General features: G+C 42.8%; 1 protein-coding gene across 4 annotated transcripts in view; it reads right to left on the bottom strand.

Annotated features, from left to right (window-relative positions):
- RCAN2 (regulator of calcineurin 2) overlaps positions 1 to 23,188 on the bottom strand; it is a 161,543-nt gene that overhangs the window by 8,329 nt on the left and 130,026 nt on the right. For all 4 annotated transcript variants that reach the window (XM_034766647.1, XM_034766649.1, XM_034766648.1 and 1 more), the window contains 2 exons: positions 15,803 to 15,976; positions 14,278 to 14,449 (listed from right to left, as the gene is read on the bottom strand). In XM_034766647.1, the coding sequence (XP_034622538.1) occupies positions 14,278 to 14,449; positions 15,803 to 15,976 (346 nt within the window). The remainder of the gene's footprint in view (positions 1 to 14,277; positions 14,450 to 15,802; positions 15,977 to 23,188) is intronic.

Here is a 23,188-nt window from a genome sequence, read left to right as displayed (position 1 = left end):
CACCTGGCCATGGGCGGTAAGAGGGAAATGAAGCACAGAGTGCACGCACAGCCCTAATGGACACTGCTAGCCAAGAAAAATCCAGTGCTGCATGCATGTGGTTCCCGCATACCCAGAGTGGGACCCACACTGACACAAACTCAGTTATGCTCACAAATAATTGTGGATACAATTTTGTATTCACAATTTTTAATGCCTACAAAATCGTGGACCAAAATATGGAAGCCTTGTTAAGGCTGGACTGAAAATGAGGCCAATATAACTAAGTTATTGGAACCCAGTCATGTACAATCAACAGGATTTTTATAAAAATAGAATCTGGTGCTACATTTAATTGTTACTTAGGTCTTTAAAAAGACTATTACTAAAGTACTATTAATAGCTCAGATACCAAGGTAATAAATAAAGGATGAAAAGGATAGATCTTCCCACTTTTGAAAGGAACCCCGTCAGGCCAACCATGGGCCAAATCCCCAGCTGATATAAACTGATGTGTCTCCATTGATGTGATTGGTGTTTTGGTGATAATTTCTTAGTCCAAGTTAGGTTTACAGGCCTAATGAAATGGGAGCTATGTCAATTTACACTTGCTGATTATTTAGATTGTGGTAGTGCCAAAATATGCGAGGCTCTCTCCAAACACAGAGGATAAGCTAGTTAGGATTTAAAATTAGAAATATAAAAGGTACTGTCAGATAGTGTGATGACTCAACAGAAAAACACAATGGCAGTCAGCAAGGTCTCTACCTCAATATTTAACAAAATTAATTAATCTGCTCAGAATGAGAAATAGGAATCTCCCCAGGTTGATGTTCACCCACTCATTCTGGGTGCTGAAGTCTAACTTCCCAAAGGCATTTTCCTCCTCCTCCTCCTGTCTTCCTATGCATCTGTTCAAGAGGACTGAGGAGGACCTGAAGGTTAACCTCTTGTTCACCAAGGAGATTCAGTTAACAGGTATATACCGTTTGGAGTGAAAGACTGAAACAATCACTAAGAAAGCTGACTATTATAAATCTGCCCCATTTAGTACATTACTTAGTACTCAGGTGTGAGGGGAATCTGACAACACCACGGCCTGCAACCAGGACTCATTTGGAAGAAATGTGTTTTTAGTTTCAAAAACCCTCTTCTAAATCCTCAAAGTGGGGATTATGCTTTAAATCTTTATTAAAACATACTGGACCAAATTCAGCTCCAGTGCAAGTGGGAGCAACTCCATGGATTGCAACAGATCTGCACCCGTTTACCCCAGGGCTGGATTAGAGTTGTTGTTTCAACTTTAATCTGAGTTATTTATTTTTAGAAGGCAAGAATTAGACTGGCCCAAATACTTTAAATATAGTACAGGAGGCAGGGCAGTCTAATCAGCCTTAGGCACTAGAAGAGTTAATGAGATCTCTATGCTTGTAGATACTGTGTTTTTGGAAGGGCCATCCATTTACATACTAATTCTACCAGCCAAACCTGTGAATTTTCACACACTTCATACACACCCAAAGTAAAGGTAAGAGCAGACAGCAAGTTCTTTTCTAAATAGAATTTTATGTTGTTTTGTGAAAAGATGAGTTTAACTGATATATCTATTAAAGTGGGAAAAAATTCTGCAAAAACTATTTTTTATCCAAATTATGTATATTTGGGTCGACCAAAACATTTCGTGATTTGTATCAAATTCACTGATTTGTTTCAGTCACAAAATTTAAAAAAATTCATTTTGACATTTTAAAAACAAAAAGTAGGGCTGTCAAGTGATTAAAAAACCCCGCAATTAATCGCACGCTTAAAAAATTAATTGTGATTAATCGCACTGTTAAACAATAGAATACCATTTATTTAAATATTTTTGGATGTTTTCTGCATTTTCAAATACATTGATTTCAGTTACAACACAGAATACAGAGTGTACATTGCCCACTTTATATTTACTTTTGATTACAAGTATTTGCACTGTAAAAAACAAAAGAAATAGTATTTTTCAATTCACCTCAGACAAGTACTGTAGTGCAATCTCTTTATCATGAAAGTTGAACTTACAAATGTAGAATTATGTACCAAAAAACCTGCATTCAAAAATAAAACAATGTAAAATTTTAGAGCCTGCAAGTCCACTCAGCCCTACTTCTTGTTCACCCAGTCCCTCAGACAAACAAGTTTGGTTACATTTGCAGGAGATAATTCTGCCTGCTTATTGTTTACAATGTCACCTGAAAGTGAGAACAGGCATTCGCATGGTACTGTTGTAACTAGGGTCACCAGATGTCCCAATTTTATAGAGACAGTCCCAATTTTTGGGTCTTTTTCTTATATAGCTCTCATTACCCCTACCTCCCGTCCCGCTTTTTCACACTTACTGTCTGGTTACCCTAGTTGTAACCAGAATTGCAAGATATTTACGTGCCACGTGCGCTAAAGATTCACGTCTTTTCGTGCTTCAACCACCATTCCAGAGGACATGCATCCATGCTGATGATGGGTTCTGCTTGATAACAATCCAAATCAGTTCAGACCGACGCATGTTCATTTTCATTTTCATCATCATCTGAGTCAGATGCCACCAGCAGAAGGTTGATTTTCTTTTTTGGTGGTTCAGGGTCTGTGGTTTCGGCATCAGAGTGTTGCCCTTTTACGACTTCTGAAAGCATGCTCCACACCTCGTCCCTCTCAAATTTTGGAAGGCACTTCAGATTCTTAAACCTTGGGTCGAGTGCTGTAGCTAACTTTAGAAATCTCACATTGGTACCTTCTTTGCATTTTGTCAAATCTGCAGTGAAAGTGTTCTTAAAATGAACATGTGCTGGGTCTTCATCCGAGACTGCTATAACATGAAATATATGGCAGAATGCGGGTAAAACAGAGCAGGGGACATATAATTCTCCCCCAAGGAGTTCAGTCACAAATTTAATTAATGCATTATTTTTTTAAAGAGCATCATCAGCATGGAAGCATGTCCTCTGGAATGGTGGCCAAAGCATGAAGGGGCATATGAATGTTTAGCATATCTGGCATGTAAATACTGTGACAAAGTTCCTCCTCTATCTTGGTGGGTCCTGCGCTTATTGGCGGATTTTCTTGCCTCAGAGATTCACCATGTGGGTTGGGGAACAGCTCAGAGACCTTCCCCTCTGGAAGAACCCACAGTCCAGGTCAATTGGGAGGTTTGGGGGGAACCCGGGCCCACCCTCTACTCCGGGTTCCAGTCCAGGGCCCTGTGGATTGCAGCTGTCTATAGTGCCTCCTGTAACAGCTGCATGACAGCTACAACTCCCTGGGCTACTTTCCAGGGCCTCCTCCAAACATCTTCCTTATTCTCACCACAGGACCTTCCTCCTGGTTTCTGATACCGCTTGTGCTCCTCAGTCCTCCAGTAGCACACCCTCACCCTCTCACTCTCAGTTCCTTGCGCCTCTTGCTCCCAGCTCCTCACACTCACACCACAAACTGAAGTGAGCTCCTTTTTTAAAATCCAGGTGCCCTGATTAGCCTGCCTTAATTGATTCTAGCAGCTTCTTCTTAATTGGCTCCAGGTGTCCTAATTAGCTTGCCTGCCTTAACTGGTTCTAGCAGGTTCCTGATTACTCTAGTGAAGCCCCTGCTCTGGTCACTCAGGGAACAGAAAACTACTCATCCAGTGACCAGTATATTTGCCCTCTACCAGACTCCTGTACCCCACTGGTCTGGGTCTGTCATAATACCTTGCAATGCCTTCTATAAAAGTGCCATGCAGATACCTGTTCTCACTTTTTGGGGACATTGTAAATAAGAGGAGGGCAGAATTATCTCCCATAAATTTAAACAAATTTGTTTGTCTTATCGATTGGCTGAACAAGAAGTAGGACTGTAGGCTCTGAAGTTTTAAATTGTTTTGTTTTTGAGTACAGTCATGTAACAAAAAAAAAATCTACATTTGTAAGTTGCGATTTCACGACAAAGAGATTGCATAACAGTACTTGTATGATGTGAATTGAAAAATACCATTTCTTTAGTTTATCATTTTTACAGTGCAAATATTTGTAATAAAAAATATACACACTTTAATTTCAATTAGAACACAGAATACATTATATATGAAAATGTAGAAAAACACAAAATATTTAATACATTTCAATTGGTATTCTATTGTTTAACAGTGCGATTAAAACTGCAATTAATTGCCATAAATTTTTTTAATCACAATTAATTTTTTTTTAGTTAACTGCATGAGTTAACTGCGATTAATCAACAGCCTTAACAAAAAGTGTTTTGATTTTTCAATTTGAAACAACTTTTCTTTAAATGTTTCATTTTGGATTGAATGAAATATTTTGTATGACCAAAAACAGTCCCCCTTCCCAATTTTTCAGTATGGTCAGGGAACCAAAAAGTCGGTTATTTGCACAGCTCTGGTGTTTGTTAAACAGTTGCGCAGTGAAACAGTGTCATTGTATCAGGTGCCCACATTAAAGCTGTCACTTACATTTGACTCCCTGATAAACCCTTCTCCCTCCCAGCACAAGATCTTGCTGTCCTCTTTTAAGCACAGACAGACAAGGTATGCTACAATCTCCCCACTCCCCATCGCTGTCTCCCTCACCCCATCACTGATATCCAGGTTTCCTATCCACTTTCCTCCTGAAACCCATCTTCTTGCCCTAGTGATCCCATTCTCTCCTGCCTCCTAATCCCCACCCTCAATCTCCCTTTCTTTTCTCTTCAACCTCTCTTCTGGCTCCTTCCCCTCACAATTCAAGCATGATCTGATCACCACCAACCTGAGAAAGCCAACCCTTAACTCCACCTTCCTCTTCAATCACTGCCCCTTTTCCTCTCTTCTTTTCACTCTCAAACTCCCTGATCCTGCTGTTCACAAAAGCTACCTCAAATTCTTTTCGTCCAGCTGTACTCAGGATTCTTTCCAGTCAGGATCTGCCTTCTCCACTCCACTGAATCATAATCACTGAGGTGTCCAACAGTCTTTTCCTGGCCAATATCAGGGTCTTTCCTCCATCTTCATCCCCTTGGACTTCTCAGTTGCTTGTGACACTGTCGATCATAACTTCTTTTTCAATATCGTGTCTTGCTTTGGCTTCCATGACTGCACCCTGTCCTTATTCTCCTCCTGCCTCTTGGGTGATTCCTTCAGCATCTCCTTTGGTTGGTCCTCCTCCTCTCTCCCCCCTTAAATGTCCTTGGCCCCCACCTCTTATTCTTTATTTCTTTGTGTTAGGTGATTTGCAAATTGTGCAATCATTTATCTACATTAGAGATTATCTAGCAAGTTATCTAAAAAGAATGAATCAAGGAAATATATGTCATCTTATTCAGAAAAGTATCCCGGTTCACCAAATAAATTCTATGAACTCTAATCTGCCTGGCGGGAAGGATGCACAAAAGAATTAAGTTGTGATGTCTCCTTGAAACACCAGAAAATGCTTCTAATGTACTCCTAGCCCTCTTGAAATGCCTTACATTTTTCTTTACTGTATTTAGTTGGCAGAAAAGAAAAACAGTACAAGGGGACTTAAATCTCAACCGTTACACAATGAACCTAACTACTCAGATGGGAATAGGGACTGTTTGCTTCAGCAACATTAACCACGAAAGGATTGGTGACCTCTGATGATTGTATACACAGCAATAATAGCACAAGAACAGTCTGGTAATGTTTGAGAATTTTAAAAAAATCATAAAAAAATTAATAGCATGAGGTTTTATATTGCTTTATGAGGCAGTATCATGGCCTTTCACGGATGGGCTCCTCTTGAACTATGAGGCTTTTATTATCTGGCAATGGATGTAATATGTGTGGTTGATTAATTAGTTATCAAGGCAGAGTAGTGGTATTTTGCAGCTCCCTTGTCCTCTGTTCTGAATCATAATCAAATGTTAATAGGTCCAGAGCAGTCGACTCCATGTTAAATGTGTCATTAGTATCATAACAACATCTTACATTTACAGCCTTTACAAACAACAATACAGGTCAGATTGGGTCTGGCCTGTGTGTGGGTGCAGAAGGTAGGAGAAGAGGCATATGGAGCTAATGTCGTACTGCACCTCCAACACAAGGGCCTTCCACAGGTGAGAGACAGGAATTGCTCCCTGCTAGCACAAAAGAGGCAGGGCCACAGCCTCCACCGCCCACGTTGGCCAGCAGAGCTAGACACTTCCAGAGCAGGGAGCATCCCTCCAATGGAGGGTGAAGAAGGCACAATGCCTCTCAGAGCAGGGCTACTTGCATCACTTCCACCTAAGCCTGTACCTTAATAGTAGGATCTGTCCCTATATATGCAGGAACCACTTCAGCCCCCCACCCCCCCTGAAATGCAGCCACCTTTGGGTCATTCTGTGCAAGCAACAATACAACAGATCTGAAGAGGGAAAGTGTAGCAGGATCTAGCCTTTTCCCGGCAGGCTTGCACTGCCCAGGCCTTCTGCCTGGGCGCTTAGAAGAGTCTTCCTGCATAGAGCAGCCCCCCTGCTCCTTTGAAGGTCTCTGAACTGTACCTCACTGGCCTCAGGCTACCCTTTATACCTCCCAGCAGGCCTGGTTCTGAGCAACATGCTCCCATTATGTCACCAATGGATTCATTCCCTTCATCTGAGGAGGTGGGCTACACCTGGCACAGGTGAGCTGAGCTCCAGCCCTCTTAGGGTCCGTCTACACTGCAGCTGGGAGTAAGCCTCTCCGCTTGGGTAGACGGAGTCGTGCTAGTGCAACTTGAGCTAGCATGTTAAACACAGCAGAGTGAGCATTGCAGCTCTGGCCGAGACTTCAGCTAGCCACCCAAGCACAAACCTAGCGCGCTGGGTGGTTCTGAGCGCTGGTGGCCAGCCAGAGGCGCTGCTGGAGCCACAGTGTCCACGCTGCTATTTTTAGCACACTAGTTCAAGCTCTGATAGCACACGTCTGTCTACCCGGGCTGGCAGACTCACGCCCAGCTGCACCATCGACGTGCCCTGGAAGGGCCAGCTCACCCTGTGGCAAAGTCTCGTTTCCTGCCACGACAGCAAGTGAAGATGTGAAGAGTTGTCTGTAAGACCACTGGTCTGAGTCCCTCTCACCAACACTGCTCTGACACTCTTTGGACTTCTGTGGAGTAGTCCTGATTTACACTGCTGCAAGAGGCAATCTGAACCACCGAGCTTCTAATCGCAGCTTTGGACTCTCTTGTTGTTGTTATAGATACCTCGTCTCTCTCGCCATGTAAGATACCATTTCAGAAACATGCCGGTGAGATCAGTTGACCAAGTAGAATTACCATTTGCCTTTTAAAAAAGGCTTTGTGGATATATTTAGATGTACGAAAATGTTGTTTCTGCTGTCAGATTCCCGCCTCAGCAGCTGGTTTAGATGTGGCAGGAACCCAATGTATCCATTATCCTCAAGTGAAGGTGGTAGATGACCAAAAATATCTCTTAGCCACAGGGCTATTGATTTGTCCTGAAATTAGTCACCATGACTGGGGCCTATTGTGAAGTCATAGTCATTTGAAAGATACATAAGAATCCAACATAACCCACAACTTCCTTTCTCAAGGTGTGTCAAAAGGCATTCCCTTTCAAAGGCAACAAGCCAGATCCTCAGTCACAGGGAACTGGCATAGCACTACTGAAGTCAGTGTAGCTGGGCAGATTTACCTCAGCTGAAGATCTGAGATCTTTATTTTTGTAGGTAACCCTGGCCTACATAATCCAGGGTAATATGAATATAATCAGCTGATTATTCAAGGATCTTCTCACAGGCCTGGGCTACACTGGGGGAGCGGGTGTTCGAACTAAGATACGTAACTTCAGCTACGCTATTCGCTTACTCCTCCTGCCGAGGTGGAGTACAGGCGTCGATTCGGGGATCGATTTATTGCATCTAGACCGAGACGCGATAAATCGATCCCCGATACATCGAACACTACCGTGCCATATTGCATTGAGCGGTGCAGACTGATCTTGTCTTTCAGTGCCATAGCATGACCCATCATCTCCTATTTCCTGGGATTTCCTACAAAGCCTTCTCCTGACTTATCAGGAAAGATTTTTTTTTTAGGGTTTAGGGTCGGGGAAATTGTTCTAATAAGAGCTTTGAAGGTGCACAAGGGAGAGGTATTAAACTTTCCATCGGATAGTTTAAATGATGTGGAGACTAGAGGAGGACTTGAAGACCAGCCCAGAAGGTTGGAAACTATGGCCACGTTGTCCAGTTAAGGGAAGCATAGGGGCTTAGAGACTAAATCCTGCTAACATCTACTCTTGCAGAATTCTGCTGACTTTAACAACTGCCCATTGCTCAGAAGTTTTCCACTGATGCCTCCTGAGTTTCCTGCACTGTTTTGTGGTTTGAAAAGCACTGGCATTTCTAGTTCTTTTCATGTTTACTAAATCACTCATTTTGTACTTACTTAAAAATCACAACTGCAGTTTCATTAAAGAGTTAAAAATCGGTTTGTTTATATATAATGCACATGATATGAAACATGTATCAGTTTTAGGGCCCGATCCTGCAGCCCTTACTCAGGGTTAGATTATGTACTTTTAACCGTAGCTGAATCATGCTTGGAGGAACCATGGAAGAAATTGTGACTCAGCGGCACAAGATATCCTGGGGCACCCCAATTACACATGGCAGGACACTGTAATTTGCTACAATCTGGTTCAGGGTGAATTTTACTCCCACCTTGTGACCAGCCAATTCCACAGGTCAGCACCAGCAGTGTTGGGGATAAAGCATGGCTCCACCTATTCCCTGTCCCTGCTGCCCTTTGCCTGCTCGGGGGCAGGGGGAGTGGTATTGGGTGCACAATCCACGTGCTCCCCTCCCCAATACCTGGAACTAAGATCTAGGTATCTCCTAACATACGCTGTGCAAGGAAAGTGGAAGTTTCTTACTTTCTTGCAAGACTGCATTAAGGCTAGTCACAATCTAGTCCTCGGGTGAGTAGACCTTACCCACATGAGTAGCTCCCAACTTCAACAGGAATAAAGGCTGCAGGAACAGGTCCTAAAAATTGGCCTTTGACAGATCTTCATTCTATGAAATAAGTGTCCCACACACAATAAGGTATCTGCACATGAATAACAATATGGAAGCGAGTAACTGTTTGCAGGATCATTCCTGTATCTCCCTAGTCAGGATATAAAGTAGACCCTGGTTAGCGGAGTATGGACAAAGCCGGACTGAATGTGGGTTCTGATACTGGGGCCAAATGAAGGCACATCACAGATTTGTGGGAAGAACTGTGCAGGAAGTGAGGGTAGCAACATTTTGGGAAACAAAAACGGGGAATGGAATTTACTGTCAAAGAAGTTTTGCTTTCTTTGAATGAGGGGAGCTCTGAGAAAGTGTGTGTTATTTTCTGTGGATTTCCCTACAGAATGCTCCCCAACCGTCCAGAAATAGAAGGCAACAGAAGGTCACTGGGATTATATCAGCCTAGCAAAATTCAACTTATTTTTTCGAATCACCATTTCTTTTTGGTCTTTCCCTCTGTTACGATCATTGCTGGGCTGGCTATATAGTGTTTGTACCTGGGTTCATACATTAGTCCTGTCTTACGAGACTGTCAAACAAAGACTAAATCAATCAACATGTCGGGCAACAGCAATACGCCACGGAAATGTGATGCTTTTCCCTTTGTGATACAGTGTTTAAACAGGATTAGGAAAGCACCAAATACAGACAGCCCAAAGAGGGTCGGACCAAATGCAGAGATTTTCATGGACAGCCACGTTACACACAGGCTTTTTTTCCCTTCTAACAGTGTCAGGATTTAAAAAAAAAAAAACACCAAAAAACCACGCAAACAATAGCCTTCTAATCTAAGGTGCTGATGGTGTACCACTGATGGCAGTAGGAGTTTTGACATAGTTTTTAATGCCAGCAGCTTTTACTCCTAAGGTGACAAGACTAGCACAATGTTTATGGGCCCCACTCACATCCTCAAAACAGGGCTGAAGTAGGTCTTAAGTGAGCACATAGGCCTTTGTGCTGACCTTTTGCACAGGGATAACTTTCACCCTAAGTGAATGGGGCATTAGTGGGGAATATGCATGTGCATCCAATGAAGGAAATAGACCCCCATGTTAATGACTGTGTTCAAGTTATAATGCATTCCTTTTATAATACTTCAGGACACGGATTTCATATTTTCTCTGGCACTTTTAACTACAGCAAAGTCTGTTTTTCACGGAGTAATGAGTGTCGGTATACAGATAAATGTTACAGACATGGGAATGTCATTCAGATAGGAGAGATTGTTGTCTAGTGGTTAGAAGGGACAGGGAATCGGGATTCCTGGGTTCTGTTCCTGGCTCTGTCACTCGTTTACTGCAAGGCTTTACTCAAGTGACTGCAGCTCAGTCTTGACATCTGTAATACAGTGATACTGCTCACCTATCATTGCAGGCTGTGTGAGGGTGAACTAATTAATGGTTGTAAAGCGCTCAGAGATCTCCAGTTGGAAGGTACTAGATAAGGATGAAATTCACCCAACTGCAGGGGGCCTTGCTTAAACCCTTTAAGTTCTAATGCCTGAATCCCGTTCATCTGTAATCCTAGCTGTTTCCATCCCTGGGCAGGGGAAAAAAGATAGGAGCATCCACTCAGTAGCAGATCCTTGGATTCACCTCTACCCCATGCCTCCTGCTGGGCAGGGAGACTCCACAAAGTTTTGAATCCAGCCCCTCCCATTGCAAAGAGGAACTTCACTGGTTCTGCTGCAAGGGAGCTTCTGTGAAGGCAGGGGCAAAATTGGCCCTTAAGTACCTATAATTACTACTAATATTCTCCAGCTTATTCATTTTATTTGGATTAAAAATTGTCTAGGTCCAGTGTTGGGACTTGACTGACAGTGAAATCAGTGGGTGAAACTCACCCTTTTGCAGAGGGCCAGCACAAGCATTGTTTGGGGGGAGGGATAGCTCAATGGTTTGAGCATTAGCCTGCTAAACCCAGGGTTCTGAGTTCAATCCTTGAGGGGGCCACTTAGGGATCTGGGACAAAAATCAGTACTTGGTCCTACTAGTGAGGGCAGGGAGCTGGACTCAATGACCTTTCAAGGTCCCTTCCAGCTCTAGGAGGAGATAGAGTAGCTGGTGGTGCAGCTATCTCTATGATTGCACAATTCTCTAAGGTTATTATTAAGAGTTTGTAGAAGTTTGCTGATCACCTTGTACAAGTAGGATTTGATATTTGTATTAGAGGTTATAATGATTGACCATTATAATAATATAGTATGTATTAATGTATGATCTGATCATCCTGTCAGCTACCCTTTTTGAATAGAAAAAAGGAATGACCCTCAGGGACATTGGTAGAAACACATCTGACAGACTCCTAGTGTCTGTACTAATGTTAAGGCAGGAACAGACCAGAACAGTCCTTATGGCTGATTATGGTCACCCTCTGTTTTAGGATAAGTTATAACGGGGGCTGGACTCAATGACCTTTTGAGGTCCCTTCCAGGTCTATGAGATAGGTACGTCTCCATATATTATTATAATAAGCACTATGCACCATTCAAATCTAGGTTTGGAAGGATTAGATTTTTATCTGTAAATGTCCATAAACGTCAATTTCACTGTGCACACACAAACTGATAGCAAATATTTCCATCGATAATCAAAATTTACAATCGGCAAAGCAAGCAAAATGCTGCTTGAGAACTTAAGAGTCAAAATCCAGTGATTTAGACTTTTGAATTACAAATGGTTACAAATGATTAGTGAATAAAAGTAAATGGTTTAGTTACAAATTAGTGAATGAAAGTAAAAACAGGTCTGATTTGCTGGTTTAAGGATATTTACTTGGTATATTTTGACCTGTGATGTTGACAATTTGTGTTTTAATGGTTTGTAAAGCTTTAACTTTTTGAATCTCAGCATGTGTCACTAAATAATTGTCTGAACTCTCCATCATTTCCTGTAAACTGTGAAAATTTAGAGAGAAAAATCTAAAAAATGCTTTAAAAGAAACATGGATGTTATCGCTCAACATTATAGTATGCAAATATAAAAATAAAAATCCAATTCTGCCAAGCCCCCTAAACTCCCATGTAAGCTTTTGTACTTCCACTCTTGGCAGGAAACTGTAAGTGGGACTTAAGTGGGCTTCGTCCTGAATTTCTGCATGGGTTGAACGTCACCCAATCAGAACCCTCAGGTGAGGAAGGGTTGTGGAATCCAGGCCCTTTCCTTGTTACCTATTTGAAACCATACTGTAAAATACCCTTTCCTTTTGGGGAATAAATAAACCATGATTAAAATTTTTAAAAAGGGTTGAGACCTGTTGGATACAATGAGCATAAGATGCTAGCAATGGCAGGGCAGCATGTTTCAAAGGAGATGGGCTGCAGAGGATTGTGTTGTTTTTTTAATGAAATACTAAATATAGCAAGAGCACAACTGAGGACTGCAGTGCTGTTTTAAGATCGCCTCTGCAGTTAACTAAAATTGATCTCCCTAACAAGTGCTAAAAATAGAAAAGCGGGCGGGGAGGGAGAAGAGCAGACAATGACTTTTCATATTGCTCCCTGCAGGCTCCTTAAATGAGAGTGAATATGACCTTCGTGCAGCACTGTCCCAGAGTGCAGAATAATGAGCGATATTTCACATTTCACTGCTCCAGAACAGGAATTGATTTATTACCCAGCTAGCTAGATGATTCATTTACATGTTTCCATTTATAATGTCGCTGCAGCAAGGGGAAAGCAGGATTCTTTGTTTTCCTTTTATTCAGCAGTTTAGAAGCGTAAAGCATCGATGCTAGGAATAATGGACTGTAATATATGGATTGATAATCCCCATCTGCAGGAAAAACCCATATGAGAGGACTAAGAGGGAGGAAATGTCTTGGAGATTCCCCTCCTGCAGATTTCTTCCCTCTGTTCCATCAAGGGAGGGTGGGTGTATGGGTCGCCACCGGTAAAAGATGTGGGGTAGTCCCCCAACCCTCGTGGTCCCTGTGGGGCATGGGAGAGGTGGAGACAGCCCCGTACCGCCATGGACTCCTGTTTGGCAGGGCAGTTTCAATGGAGTCCCACTGACAGGGCTTCTGTAAATGGTAGCTGTTCCCAGAATAATAAAGGGGCATCCACATTAGAGCTGGGCAGGAAATGGTTTTCCTCTCCTGTGCTAATTTTTAAGATTTTTTTTAAATGTTCCCATTCCAAAGAGGATGAAACATCGAAATCTTGAAAATTTTCCCAAACCAAAAATCTGAAAAAAAAAAAAAAGTTTTTTTTTATTTGGTTTGATTTAAATGTTTGGTTTGGCTTCTTTTTTATATTTTTTCATACATTGTTTTACTGTCAATTAATTTGTATTTCTAAACGAAAAGTCATTTGGACCTGAAAAAACAGAACTTTTTCATTTCTAAAATGTTGAAATGGGCTGTTTTGACAATTTTGATCCCCCCCACTCCCCAAAATGGGAAATTTGTCTGAACGGACTCTTTCCATGAACAGCTTGTAAAGAAACAGATATTTTCCAATGAAAAATGTGTGAAAAAATTCCCAACCAGCTCTAAACCCGCATTATACCAGGTTATACATTGTCAGTCTGCCTTCCACTTCCCTGGGGACCACAACTGACTCCCCTCACCTAATAGCTTCTTCACACTTCTTTCAAGTCCCCCCACCGTTACCGAAGGGGGCTGTTCATTGGTTAATTCTCTTAATGAACAAACTCACAGAGTCACACTCAGAATTCTGGTGTGTTTTGCTATCTCAAAATAGACCCGATCCTGGGTGGGGCTAGGTCCCTGGGGTCCCCACTGTGCTCACACCTCCCAGAAGAAATACATCATCTTGCAGGACTGGGCCCGATTGTATTTGTTGTGAGAAACTCTTAGAACTTGCTCAACAGCATTTATTCCTCCCCTTCTATAATCCAGTGTATAACCCCCCCAACGCTCCCACCTAGATTAAAAGCAAACCAGTGCAATGGAAACATTCTGTGTGATCAGCCTCTGGGTCTATCCGTGCATTCTCCTCTGGTGCCAGTCTGCATTTTAGACTGTAAACTCCTGGGAGCAGGACCCGTATCTCTGTGTCTTGTTCAGCACCAAGCACACTGACTGAAGTTAAGAAAGAATAATTATGCATATAGGTAAAATTCATCCTGAGCAGAGAGCCGGTGCCAGGCCTATGCATTACTTAAACCCCACATGGATCCTTGAGTTTAAGCAGTATATAAACCTTGTGCTGCTCTCTGCACAGGGGTGAATTGCATTCTTAGTTATTTATCTTCACTCTGTTTCCAATCTGCTTAAGCCGACACATTCCCATACAGGAGGTCCGCAAAGCTTACCTGGTCCTAGTTTAGAAACTGCATAAAGGAGGTCATAGTTGATGACTGGTGTTCCATCATCTATTGGCTGCCACCCTACGGGAGGGGAGGCTGGAGGCGAGATGAGAAACTGTTTTGCGGGCTGTGGTGGAGCCAAATGAAGCTTGTCCCCATCTGTCTCGGAGGTCTGAACCTTTCGAATGTATTAGAAACACAGATTATTTTAGTGTAAGGCAGGCAAAGGGAACAACGATTAGATAGTCACAAACTTTAAAGAGCAGATATAGCTGTTTGTTTAGTAGCATCTGTGAAATGAGTTGGTGAGTCTCAGTCAACTTTCCTGTGCACAGCTGTCAAATCACAAAGGCCACTGCCACAACCAGCACTCTTGTTGGCAGTCTTAGCCTCTCTGCCAAGGACTGCATGGGCCTGGAAATAGAATCATCATGTCATCCCTGCTAGAGGTGGTTCCTCCAAGGCAGGTACATTGGGTGTGACTGTGTGAGCAAGTCTGGAGTGCCTCTGCCCATAATGTTCCTACTCTGCAGATAAATGCAGGGCTTCCACCTGCAGAGCTGTTCATGAATAGATTTTAAGCCCAGAAAAGAACTATTGTGACCATCTAGTCTGACTTTTTGCATCACACAGGCCACAGAATTTAACCCAGTAATTCCTGCATCAGACTCATAACTTTGGGTTAAGCCAGAGTTTATCTTTTAGAAAGACATCTAATCGTGATTGAATGGCTTCAAGTGACGAAGAATCCACTATGTTCCTAGGCAAATTGTTCCAATGGCTAATTATCCTCATTGTAAACAAATCTGTATCTTATTTCTAGTCTGAATTCATCTAGTTCTAGTGAGTGGAAGACGAATCTCTTTATGCCTTTGTCTGCTAGATTACACAGCTTTGTTCAATCAGAAATCTTCTCCCCCCGAAGGTACTGTAATAGAATGGAGGGGTTCTCCTGTGGACCCATCCTGTTAGCAAGTTTCAGAACCCTGCAGGGAACTTCAGGTTTACTATGTATTCACTGGGGCAGGCGTGGCTTAGACTCACTATTGAATACAAGGAAGGTGGGGGTAGCCTTCTAGAAGAGAGAGTGAGGGCTTGGGACAGGCGGGTCCTGAGGAGAAGGGGGAAGGGCACATGAAGTATTATTTTGGAACTATCTTTTTGTTAATAAATCAGAATGCCAGGGAATGACCTTTGGACTCTACAAACAGTGCACAGCTTTAGTCTGGAGCCGAGGAAACTCAACCACGTTACTGGAGCCTTTTATGAGCGCTAAAAACACAGGGTCAAATTCTGCTCTCATGTGTACCAGTGTAAATCCAAGGTAATGCTAATGACTCTAGAGGAGTTGATCCAGATTTACACAGTCGTAACTAAGAGCAACATTTGGCCCATTCACTTCAAAATACTCAAACATAGCTATTATTTTCATCTGATTTTATTGAAGTGTTTCTTTGGTAACACAAGATCATACAGCAGCTACCCATTAAGATGTAAGGAGAGAAAGGCTTTCATGTCAAAAGGTTCTCACCTGTGCGAAGTATAGTTTTAACTTCTTCCCTCTGAACTGTGTTTCATGCAGCTCTATCCTGGCCCGAGCAGCTGATTTAGGACTGCTGAAATTTATCCGCACACGTCTGAAGCTTTTAAACAACTGGAACGTCACACAGTCATCATAGGCACGGAACAAGCCCTCAAACTTCTCCTGTAAATGACAAGACCTTGGTCATGTTAAGGGGCAACTTTGTTTGCGTTCTGTCCTGCCAAAGCTGAAACCTGCTATGAAAGTGAATGACAAAAACCCAAACTGATGCGATTAACTGTTTACATGGATGATCATCGAGCACCACTGTGACGGTCGTGGTCGTTCTTAGAAGTCAGGGTGTAAACAACAAATGACATGCAAATATAGGGCATGACTGTGACCTCATTTACATGAGTGTAAATCAGTAGTAATTCCAATGGACTCACACTAGTGTAAGTGAGAGGTAAATCGGGCCCACAGTAACTTTATTGAAAAGACTTAGGTATCATTTTGTATCCAAAATTATCTTTGTTTCTCCAGGTTTAGTACAATTAACAAGAACAGGGCATATTTTGACATTTGGAACATGCAAAATGCCTCCTCTTGCCAACTGACCACATCTCCCCAGGGTCTGTTATTTTTTAAGTCCTTTTCATGGCAGGTCATGGGAAGGAAAGGGGGGAAGGAAAAATTCACAAGCTCTTAAGAAACTAAGCTCTGATCCAGACTCCAGTGGTCTGGTTCTTTGTGTGTCCAGAGCAGTTACTGAGCGCCACGATTAATTTCCCTTGCAGCTCTGTGTTGAAGCATAACTTTGCCACTTGCTATCTCTTTATTTGTTCAGCTGTTACCCATTACATCCACTCAGCCACTCACGTGCATCAATCCCAAAACGATAAACCATGGGTACTGGGTTAAAAACTATGAACTATTCCACATATATGCAAATCATGGTATCTATTATTGGCATTTACGGTCTAGCCAAAGCTCACTGAAGTGAATAGAGTCCATTGATTTTCATTCCCTTCTTTTCCTATTTATGTATGTCTTATCTTCCTATCCTACTGTAAATGTGTTATGTCTATGTAGTATTGCCTGTTTTGTTTTTTTAATTGTCTGGTCTTGCAGCTTTGATGAATTGTAAAAATTGCATAATTGCCTAACTTTGTTGGAGATCCCGAGAAGCATGTGGTATTGGGAAACACACACGCTGTAAGTTATTAGCCTTTTTGTATTTTTTATTACTTGCTTTTTCATATAAAATCAATTAAAAAAAATCAGACACACAAAAAAGAGCCTTAGTGAGCCATCCAAACTGATTATCAGAACAGTAGCCGTCAATTTCATGGTACTGCTTTAAATTAATCACCAATTTAACAGAAAAGAAATGTATTCTCTGTAACTCTATATAAGTTGGTTTTTGTATAGTCCACTTTAACATAACACAAAATGTTGTGTAGCAAAGTGAAATCAACAGAGTTATGCCGGGGTGAAGTTAGCCTGCTACTTAGACTTTTAAAAAAATTGGATGCATTGACAGCGTCTTGGACATGGAAGTAATTTACTGACTTCTGCTATCACATCTGTAATTCTGCTGGGCCTTTATTTTGCCCAGATCAGAGCAAATTTTGTCACCTCTAATATTTTATTGCTAGTACAATCCATATTGCCCAAAACAAGTTGGTATGAAACTGAAAGAGAGAGATTAATGGAGGCAATGGCAGTGTGGAAGCAGGGAAAGAAAGAGAGGGTTTAAGTGCAGCCATTTAAGTGTTGAGCTAAGTTTTAGCCTGATATCACGAGACCTGTAAAAGCAGGGCTCATGTCAAACGCGAATGGAAAACAGCAGAATAGTCAATTGACCAAGTCTTGAAATAGCGATGTTTTAAGAAAAGAAAGTGAGAAAATACTAAAATAGATAGCAAATAGCCTAAATAAAATGCAGATGTTTTTAATTAATGCACGTCACAAAGAGGTATAAATGCTTGTGTGATTTTGCTTGTATTTTGGAGAAACTGAGGCAGAGATGTCCTCTGCCAGCTGTATTTTTCCCTTGCAATTGCTTGAATAAAGCTGTCTCTGATTTTGTTACTTCCAGCCTGAGAGTGGAGTTCGTTTCTTCCACAGCAGGAACATGCTGCAATGATCAACACCCCCCACAACACTCAGTTCAGCTTCCATGGACCCTACACATGCCTATCACAACATGTGGTGTATCTCCTCCAGTGCACTAAATGCCCCAACAACAACTATGTGGGTGAAATGAGACAATCACTAGGCTCTCGAATGAACTCGCACAGGAAAATGATAAAAGACAAAAACACCCTGTCACCTGTGGGTGAAAACTTTTCACAGAGCGATCGCTATATCTGACCTATCCGTCCTCCTTCTCAAGGGAAACCTGCACAACACTTTCAAAAGATGAGGCTGGGAGCTTACATTCATAACTGCTAGACGCTAAAAATCATGGACTGAACAGAGACACTGGATTTATGGCTTATTACAACAATCTGTAACCCACTTAACTCTCCCCCGTCCCCTCCCCATTTTTGACCTATGACTGCAAAGGTGTTAACAGGCCACTCTCTTCCTTGAATGGTCCCTTGGAATATATGCTAGCTACTTATGCTAAACCATCTATCCACTTTGCATTTAGCGGTGAGGCTTAAAGTACCTTTCCCAGACCTGAAGAAGAGCATTGTGTGGCTCGAAGGCTGGTCTCTCTCATCAACAGAAATTGGTCCAATATAAGATATGTCACCCACCTTGTCTCTCTAATATCCTGGGACCAACACAGCTACAACTATACTGCATACACGAAATTTAGTGCAATTCACAAAACACTATGGTTTAATGGAATCCTAAATACATTTCTACAGGATTCCAGATGCAAGTGGAAACACTAAAATTGTACCATGAGGAATAGTGGTGTATTGGTTGGGAGCTGGATTGGGTGACCTAACAGGTTTCTTCTATAGCTAGATTCTATGGGGCAGATCTTCAGCTGGTGTAACCTGGCATAGCTCCACTGGCTCCAATATACACCAGCTGAGGATCTGGCCTGATACGTGAAGAGAAACTGTAGCCAGGTGTGGATTTACAAGACATTGGGCATAACATGAGACTAACCACCACTCCTCATGCCTTTTGTCTTAGCCAAAACAAAGAGCTAAATAGATATTATTCAACATCACAAGACTATTCAAGGCCAAGCTCTCAGGCTCGGCGAAACACCAGAACTGTCTGGGTTCTCTTGCAAATGCAGGCTTCTCACATATCCTTCAGCCCCACAAGAAGTTGGTTCTAATAAGATGCCTCCTTCCTCCTTTGCTTTGCACCTTGTACAGTCTTTTACACTTGTCCAAAGTGAGTGAAAAACACAACTGTTCTGGTTTGGTAGGCAGAGGGCAAGCCGACCCTACAAGTTTAGTTTGCACAAGAAGAGCAAACTCCATGGTGTTACAAAGTAGTTCATGTTTGCAAAAAGTGAATCATTTAGGATGTCATTTAAACAAAACAATACAAAAGACCCTCTCTCGTTAGGCATTGAAGAGAGATGGAACTTCCCACTCTTTCTTAGAAGCAGAATGTAACTTGGCCAAGAGCTACTTATTAAAAAGGTGACTCCTTCTCAAAGGGGTAAGAGCAGATTGATTGTATTGCATTGTGCAGAGGGAAAGCACATTGATGCTGCATAAAGGCAGTTTTGTTAAGAGCTGGTCCAGTGCTGTAAAGTTTGGATCTGGATATCTGGTTCTCCCAAGTAAGATTGAGGGGGTTTTTTGGATCAGGATTTTGGTTTAGCTCAGGGATCGGCAACCTTTGGCACGCGGCTCGCCAGGGTAAGCACCCTGGCGGGCTGGGCCGGTTTGCTTACCTGCCGCGTTGGCAGGTTTGGCCGATCACAGCTCCCACTGGCCGCAGTTCGCCGCTCCAGGCCAATGGGGGTGGCGGGAAGCAGCGGCCAGCACATCTCTCGGCCCGCGCTGCTTCCTGCCGCCCCGATTGGCCTGGAGTGGCGAACCGCAGCCAGTGGGAGCTGCGATCAGTCGAACCCGCAGACGCGGCAGGGAAACAAACCGGCCCGGCCTGCCAGGGGACTTACCCTGGCGAGCCGTGTGCCAAAGGTTGCCGATCCCTGGTTTAGCTCATAGATATCAGACACCAGCTGTGAAGTTCACATCTGGATCCTATTGTCCCTGAAGTTCAGGAGCATTTGCATCTGGAGGGTTGGTTGCTGAAGTTAACTGTGCAGACTACTATGTCTCCTAAAAGGCATGGCGCCAAGAAGAAAACAGGCCCATTTGGATTCTTCCACTCTATTTCTGTATATCTGATTTAAACCCAGGGCTACTCATGTCATCTGGAAAATTTATTATTATTGCTATAGTCCAATTTTGGCCTTGATACATCTGAATTATCTCCAGTGTAAATTAGAATTTTACTTCATGTCCTGAGATTCATCTTCTTTAGCTCTAAAGGGGCAAAACAATTTCTGACCCCTTAGAGAAGATAACTGGGAAAGGCTGCAGAAGAAGATATGAAAAATTCAACTGATTGTAATCTAAATCTAATCAATACTCCAGTCCTGATCTGTTCGTAATACAGGCAGAGTGGGGAGTGGAGCACTTTTCACAACAACCCTTTTCACAACAGATATAGCACATAAGCATCAGAAGGAGACGTTAGCATTGCTAGAGTCCCCGCTGTCAATACAATATGCCTCTTAAATGGTTAATTATTAAACCCAAAACGAATGTCCTGGTGAGAGTTATGAGGCCTTCCTGGCACACGTGCGTTAGAATCACCTGCCTCCCTCCTTCCTCCGTTTCCACCTCAGTGGCCCTTTTCTCCCTAGTTTATATTCCACTATTGGCTTCTTTGCTCCATCCTGCTCAGCTGCTAATATGTCCTCACTGCCTAAATGCCAGTTCCTACCCTTACCCATAGGAGATACTCCAGGGTGTGTGGGAAGGAAGGAGATGGGTGTGTGGTTTAAGACAGACCTAAGACTTGCTGGCTTATGGGAATATTGTATAAAAGATGCTGAGTGTGTATTATAGGTGGAGCTGGTCGCCCCACCTATTATTAAGGTTGCCCGACACTTCCTCTTAAGTTTTCAAGTGTTTTAAGTTGCTTATAAACATCTCAAAACTTTAAACTGTTTGCGCTGAAATTATCAATACCAGGTGTCTGCCTCAGGCTGATTTTTTTTTAAAACTTCTAGCAATTCAGCCATTTCCAAGAGCGAAGCTAGTGAAACACACATTGTTCAACAAAACACTGGCAACTTTTCCTTTGGGAAGTTCTCACAACCCCATGCTTTGGAGCAGGGACTTGAAATTTGGCAAGGGGTGGCCTTTGTGTCATGGATGTGCCTTTTGCCATCCCTGTGAAAAACTGGCCAGATTTGTGCAAGTTATAAGCCTATACAAATTCACAGTTTGCATATACTCAGCAGACTTGCTAGAGCTTTGCAGCTAAATTCCCCAAAGATTCTGTTTGCACTGAGCATACTATAGCCCATTGGTCTCCAAACTTTTTTGATCGCGCACCCCTATCAGTAAAAATTTTTGAGCACGCACCCCCTGCCGTGCCACAGGGCCAACTCTACCATTTTTGCCGCTCCAAGCAAACAAAAAATAAAACAAACAAAAAAGGCGCTCAGACTCCTGCCCAAACTGCCGAAGCGGCGCTGCTCTGGCGGCGCTTCTCCTGCCGCGCACCCCCAAGGATCCTCTTGCGTACCCCCTGGGGTGCGTGTACCACACTTTGAAGACCATTGCTATAGCCCACGGTTGCCAGGGGCTGAGAGCAGGACTTTCTCGGCAATTGCAGCTCTGGATGGCTGCAGACCTTGCACAGAAACTGAGAGTAGGGAGCCTCTTTTTTCTGTGCTCTCATTGATCCTGCTGCTGGCACCCATGAAGGAGGAAGCTGCCTGATTTGAATGACTAGGGGACAAGAGCAGGATATGGGGAAGGGAGTAGGCTGGCACAAGGAGCCTGCAGTGGGTAGACACATAACTGGGACTGGACTGGAGGGTGTCAGGGAGATGCAGAGAGGGAAACAGGGACTGGAAGTTGGGGGAGAGAGAAAAGTCTGTGCCCATCAGAGCACACTCCACTCCAAAAGCTGGAATGGAACCCAAGATTACAGAGTCTAACCAATCCTCTGCTGTCAGCATACCTCTGTGAAATGCCCTGTAAGTGTCTCATCTCCCCCTAGAGATGGTACATGGACACACAAACTATGCTAAAAACATTATTAAGGCTGCAAAGGCAAACACTCGAAAGTTAAGAAATGCCAGAATTAAGGTTGTTTGTGCAACCCTCTTGCACATGTGCACTGAATGAAGCTGGTGTCCTGTGGAAAAAACAGTATGCAATGATAAAATTAAAGACGGTATCATACTGCATAACAAGAGATACACAGGCAACCTTAATTCTGGCATTGCCTAAATTCTGATTTTGCAACCTTAATAGTGTTATCGTAAGTGTGTGTGTGTGTGTGTGTGTGTGTGTGTGTGTGTGTGTGTGTGTGTGTCATACACATATACAAAAAGAGAGGGATAATATAAAGAGTGTAATCTACTGGCCTAAGAATATGGAGCATTATTTACAACTCCCAAGTTAGTAGGTTTAATAAGATTGTTGTTATGCCCTGCAAATGGCTTCTTGAGTCCAGCTCTTCATATTGACTTATACAACAAAAAAGGCATCCATCCCAGTCTCTGGGCTCCCTCATCAACAGCTTTAAAAATACACATTTAAGTAAACAAACTCCCTTACATACACCCGGATCACAACATTATGAGAGAAGTTCTGTAATGAACAAACAAGAGCAGGGCCGTAAAAGATCTCATAAACCAGTGCAATGTCTGCAACAAATTTCTCGTGAATCAACAATGGGAACCACCCATGGTGCAAGAAATAACTGATCAACCAGGGAGCAAATTAGGCATAGACTTATGTATAGTGGAAATCAAACTCATGATAGTTTATTACTATGTGGATTATTGGGAAATCAATCCCTTACATACAACAGTTGCTTCTTTTATTTAATGCTGCAAGCTCACCTTGCCCGACAGAATTCCAGAGATAATGGACCTCAGTTTGCCTGTTGGGAATTTGCATAGGTTGCAGCATTATCAGAATTTGAGCAGACATCTTCTCCACGTCAAAGCAGAAGCAACTGTAAAGATTGCCAAGAAGACCTACTGAGATAATGAAGACCCATGAACAATTATACTGGACTGGAGCAATACATCAACAGATGGCATGAGCAGCGCTACCAGCTTCACGGTTTGCCGTGGGGCGCAGGGTCTGGAGGTCTGGGGGCTGCCTGGCAAACCGTGAAGCCAGTAGCGCTCGGGCAGCTCGGCTCTTCAGC

The sequence above is a fragment of the Trachemys scripta genome, chromosome 3 (assembly GCF_013100865.1).
Source record: "Trachemys scripta elegans isolate TJP31775 chromosome 3, CAS_Tse_1.0, whole genome shotgun sequence".
NCBI lineage: Eukaryota > Metazoa > Chordata > Testudines > Emydidae > Trachemys > Trachemys scripta.
Note: the sequence above shows the minus strand (reverse complement) of the source record. Positions and strands in the feature narration are given on the sequence as shown.